At 38.8% G+C, this 6000-nt stretch overlaps 1 protein-coding gene across 1 annotated transcript in view; it reads right to left on the bottom strand.

Annotated features, from left to right (window-relative positions):
* Positions 1 to 237: 237 nt before the first annotated feature.
* AGTPBP1 (ATP/GTP binding carboxypeptidase 1) overlaps positions 238 to 6000 on the bottom strand; it is a 177031-nt gene continuing 171268 nt past the window's right edge. The window contains 1 exon segment of the mRNA XM_049116129.1: positions 238 to 981. Within this exon segment, the coding sequence (XP_048972086.1) occupies positions 804 to 981 (178 nt within the window). The 3' untranslated portion in view covers positions 238 to 803.

Genomic DNA, 6000 nt, shown 5'->3' with positions numbered 1-6000 from the left:
TATAGTAGTAAACACTTCAGGAGCATCCAAGCGACATAGTTATAGAGAAAAGAGCTATCTTTTATGACAAGTAGAGGTATACCCACACCAGAAAAAACCTAACACTAGTAAATTAAGGTTTTTTTTGTTTTTTTTTAATTTTTATCAATGTGTTCAGATGTTGGATTTTTATAATATTCTCACAAAGACTCTATAAACCAAATAATCTGTGCTGGTTAAAAAGGATGACAAAATGAATTCAACATTTAATATAGCTTTTATTTAATTTGTAAGTAGAGAATGTAATGCTTTCAAAGCAAACTCTGGGTTATTTCAGTCACAAGTCCACAGTTAACATGATTCTGAAGGACAGTCTTATCTTCAATATCTACCCACCCTACATAGTCACACAGCTAGAGAAATCCATGTACATATGTATTCGTTTTCAACAACTTGGGATTTCCGACAACTCTAGAATTCAGATTTTATATTCTGACACACGTCAAAATGTATCCATTTGATGCAGGATATAACCATAAGAAGATAAAAATTCATGCAATGATACTCAGCTTCTTTTTTTAAAAAAAAGTAAATCCAATATTTGATCATTCAATGCTGTATCAAGTGCACTGAATATCTAAAATAAAACAAGTGCCAATTTTATCATGAATTAATAATATATTTATTGTGTTGAAACCAAACAGGCCTAAGTTACTTTATTTCTTTTTTGAGTCAGCTATTAACTCATTTCTCTCAAACTTCCTGTGTAAGAAAATCGAGATATTTCCTTTCTTTTTTGCACTTAACAAGAGATGGCAGAAGGCTTAAGGTAGGTATGTTCTTGATAATTCAGAGTCAGAAAGTACTTCTTCCTGAGCAGAAGGTTCATAATCTCCTGCGTTTTCCGCCAATTCAGTATCTAAGTCGTCATTACTTTCTGCACTGTAATCCACTTCTTCAAGGAATCGAGGCTCATCTTCATCCAAAACATAAGTGGTAGGGCTGTGGCCAGAGCATATAGAGCACACGAGACTTCATTAGATCCTAAGGTTCTAATATAAGGTCATGTGACCGCATTGGGTTAACTCTGATTTCAAAATAAAGTAAGTAGTTTACATTACCTTTAAGGAAATGTTATCCAAATGAACACGTTAGGAGATTTTTAACACTTGAGACCATAAAGGGTGAGATGCTAAGCATTAATTATATGACAAGACTGTCAACATACACCCTACAATTAGATAGCTATAAAATACAAGAAACTCCCCTATTAGGTTGCTTTTTTGAAGGGCTTCATCAATTTTCAGGGTTAAAAGTTCTATCTTAATCACTGAAAAGGAACAGACCATTTTAATAAGCTTTATTTTTATTTATCTTATTAATCCATCTGTCATAAGAAACTGGTGGTATTTAAACACTAAGACCACTTGTTCTAAGTCTATATAATGATTATTTGCCATAAAACAGCCCATATACTCTTCCTCTTAGTTTCCACTGGTCAAGAAAAAAAATGAAAAACAAGTGAACACTCCACACCCGATTCATTACTTGCCCTTGGGACACAGAATAAGGTATTTGCTTAAAAGCACTAAGTGCTTCTGAATATTTCATTAGGTATGTTGTTTGGGATAAAGACAACTTTTCCACTACAGGGTAACATATTCTTTCCTCTTAAAAAAAAAAAAATCACAGTATTCTGATTTCTCTCCATTTGGGAGATTTTATACACACACACGTGTGCACCCGTGCACCCAACACAGCATTATCAGTGAAACACTACGGAAACATTTCAGTGTCCCCATTTTGTGGCCAAAACTATCTTAATTTCACACAGATGTATGTGTGTTTATATTCCACCTGCTTCCAAAAGGATTTCCCATCATGAATGCAATTAAAAGCTATAAAATCAGACAATAAAAAGGGAACAATAATCTGTTAAAATGAGCAGAGAAACAAATGTCATTAGGCATCTAGAATGAAAGGAGTTGAATATGAAGCTTGGTTTAAATAACCAAAAGTTTAGGCAGGAAAGACAAGTTAATGGGTTATACAGTTCTCATTTTCTGAAAAGAGAAAGCAAAACTCATTAAGTGAGATTATCTTTTTTCCTAGAATTGTTTTTATCTTGCTTATTAAAAATATATTGCAAAACCACCTTGACCTTATATAGCAAACTTCTTTAAAAGTTCAGAGCTTGTGCTGTGATGGAGTAGTCCCGATTAGCCAGCTAAGTGGCTTGAAGGACTATGTGAGAGTTTATTACCTATCTGAACGGTGAATCGCAGCACACATAAAGTACTATTAGAACACACTCTTAGACTAGATGTAGCCTTCAGCTAAAACAAAGGAAGGGGAAGGACAGAAGTGAGGGGGAGAAACTTGCTTACTTTCTTCCTGGAGACTGTCTCACCAAGAAGAAATGATCATGGAAATGCAAGGAAGAGGGCAGATTTGCTCAAAAGCCATGCATCCTGCTGGTACAGGGATGGGAGAAACCAGCCAGGACTGCAGAGGTTCACTCCACAGCGAGAAGGCACCACGACCAGAGCAGTGTGCTCACAACATCTCAGAGTCTCCCAACAGGTAGGAGAACGAACACACACACAAAAAAATCCATGCAGTGGGTCGGTGGGCAAGCATCGTTCAGATCTATGGACAGCAGGATTTCAACCCACTCCTGCACCCCACCCCACACCACCAACAACGAAAATAGTCTGGTATAAAGGAGATCAGTTACAGGAAGCCCAGCCAGTGTACTGAGGTCAGAGCAGGACCTAGTGTTACATGGGCAGCTGAATACTAGAACATTAATCAACGTCAACTAAGAGAAAGGGTTTAAAGAAAAAGCTTAGTCTTATAGGCTAGGAGACAGTCTTATAAGCTGAGGAAACAGGAGTAGTATGATTTGGAAGCAACAAAACTGCCCAGGATCAAGCCAAAAAAGCTCCTAGACATTAAGGAGGCTTGGAGCAATGCTAGGATCAGATACTGATAAGCACTTTTTTTTTTTTTTTTTTTAAGTCGAAAAGCACAACCTGGAAGGCAAAGCTCCTGGAAATTAAAAGAAATCTCATAATAAGAAATGTTCAGAAAATAATCTGAGCCTGTCAATTTCCGATCTTGGCTCCTTCACATGTTGACTGTGACACAAACTTCATCCATGTTCTGGCATCATCCATCCTGATGCCCAGGAGTGGAAGGGTTTCACACTCTATTCCGTTCCTGGCACCCACACTGACCCTGATATTTGATGCCTGTTTCTGCAGGTCCTATCAAAGTCATGTTCTCAGCCTCAGCTCATGAAGGTCTACTCTCTGGCTCAAATGCAGCAAGCCCATCCAGCAAGGACAAAGGAGCAGGCAGTGCTAACCTGTGTGTGTTTGGGGGCAGGGAAGAGTGGTGAGTAGGCCTAGGGCCAAAAAGTTGCAGGAATCCCGAGACCATGGGAACAGAAGATCACAACCCTCATCACTCCACTGAAAGCAACCTTCTGACTGGTTTTACAGGTGCCACTCTCCAGCCCATTGCTTCCAGATCTCTCTGTTGTTGCACTTAACTGGTGGAAATTCCAATACTTCTGTCTTCTGGTGTGCTTCATTCCCCTCTGTCCTTCCCCACTGCTGATTACATGCTCTTCATCCTCCATTGTATGCCTCAAAAATAGGTGCTTAGAAAAATGCTCTCCTGGCCCACTCTTATACACAAGCTCTCTCTGAGTAAGCTCACATACTAATTACTTCCAAATCCAAATACTAACCTGACTTCGCCCTTGAAGTTCCACTGTGTACACAAGCACTTGCTAACAGACTCACATGGCAATCTCTCAGATTCCCCAAATGCATGTTTGCAATGCAACTCACCAGTCTCCCCAGCGAGCCTGCTCTGCTCATCCACTCATCCTCATCCAACATCATCCATTCAGTGAGTCAGAAAACCACATTTCTCAGTAAGCGAGTCTGGCCAATCAATCTCTGAATTACTTCCTGGCTCACATTTTACATCATAAACCTTCACTGACATTGCTTCCTCTGGTCAGGGCAGATTTCCCACCTTTTTTCCTCCCAATGACTAACATTTCCTTCAAACTGCAGCTCAGTCTCATCTTCAGGTGTTCTTCCTTTATGAAAGCCCATCTTGGGCTAAATGACCTCTTTCTCTGCATTCCCTTTAGGCCCCACACATCATGACTGACCACTTCTCCCATGCAGGTGAAACATCTATTTGTGGGTCTGTCTTCTCATAAGCACCTTGCGGTCAGGAACTGTGACTGACCATATCAGTACCTCCTATCATCTCCCAAGAGTGCTCAACACATTGTAGGTCCTAAACAAACTTTGCTGAACTCTTTATGAGAAGCCACAGGGACAATGAGATCATTGATTTTTGTATTACCTCAACGCATTGGTTATACTTAATGTAAAAAAAACTTAAGGCACAAGACCAATCAGAGCTATTCAGCTTTACTTTCATTAATAATTCCAACATCTGTTTTGAACAATGTACAACTTACAAAAGGCCTTCATATACATTATCTCACAGTAACCCCCAGGTAAGAGAAAGACTTTAAGGTAATTTGTCCCCAGAGTTATAAAATAAGTTTTCTTTTGATGTATAATTCAATCACAAAAAAAGAAACTCTAATCAGCACTTAATTATTTCCTATCACTATCGTTTTCCTCCCACAACTTCCTAACCCCCCTAATTTTCTTCATAGAAGTTTACTCCTGCTGCCCTGTGTTTGCTTCATTCTCCAACAGCTAGCCTATGTATACCTGCCCTCACATCCTTCTCTTATGGGTTTTAATCACTAAGAAACATTTTATTCTAAACGAGAATAGCATTTTAGTCCTCAGGCTGCTTCAGGAAAAATATCAAAACCTTTGCCCAAACCGCTTCCTCACAGGATGAATTTGTTGAAATTCTCTGCTGTATGGAGTCATTATGATACAGAAAAGGTTTAAAATTCCAACTGATTTTCTAAAGATGACAAAAAACTCTGCTTCACGCAGATTCAGAAAGTGATCTGGCTATCATTTTGTTAAACTAGTAAGCGACGCAAAATTAAACCTACGAAGTCCACTGTCTCCCTCAGTGTATGCCCGACTACCTGCGACAGCGCTGACTTGATGCCCGAGACACCAGGGTGTAAGACCTTCAGCTCTGTCACCTCCACAAGCATGAAAAAAGCAAAACACTGCATACGGAGTCAGAAATTGTGTCTGTGCCTCTCCTCTCCCACTAGCCAGCTGCATGATCTTGAGCAAGTCACCCACTTTCTCCAAACACCAGCTTTTCTCAAGTTTAAAGGAAAGATAACCATGTCAGCTTCACTACCTCACAAGTTGTTTGGCTCCATTTAGGTAGTAAGTGAAAGCATTTGTAAATTCTTAAGCTGTATCAATATAAAATGCTACTATGAAATTAATAAAACCTACCTTGTTAAAGAAAAATGTTAATCTTTGTCAATTCCTAAAGAGGCCAGGCAATGGGCTGCTGCCCCCAAGCTAACAGGGCTAAAAATACGCAATGGGGGATTGGGGTGACTGGGTGATGGGCAATGAAGGGGGCACTTGGTGGGATGAGCACTGGGTGTGTTATGCTATATGTTGGCAAACTGAACTCCAATAAATTTTTTTTAAATAATAATAATAAAAAAATATGCAATGGGCTGCCCCAAGCTAACAGGACTAAAAATACGGCCTTACTTTTGTAACTCAGAACCATCCTTTAATCTTGTACTCTTCAACAATTTTGAGGCTTAACCTACCTGTTTTCAGACAGCACAATAAAGATATCCTGAGGGAGAAATTCTGAAATTGATACACAAACAAAAAAATTCCATTGCTCAAATAAGCAGCAATTTGTGACTTGCTGATTATGTCTTTTTTATATTGAAATATCAGGTCTCAAGTGAAAGAAAAATCTCTATCTGCCTAAATATTTTAAAATGTTTTATTTATATAATTTGATTCCCAGTTCATAAGAGATGTCATACCTACTAAATATCAAAGCAAACAAAAT

The sequence above is a fragment of the Canis lupus genome, chromosome 1 (genome assembly GCF_003254725.2).
Source record: "Canis lupus dingo isolate Sandy chromosome 1, ASM325472v2, whole genome shotgun sequence".
Classification (NCBI taxonomy): Eukaryota; Metazoa; Chordata; class Mammalia; order Carnivora; family Canidae; genus Canis; species Canis lupus.
This window is presented reverse-complemented; position numbering and strand designations above follow the sequence as displayed.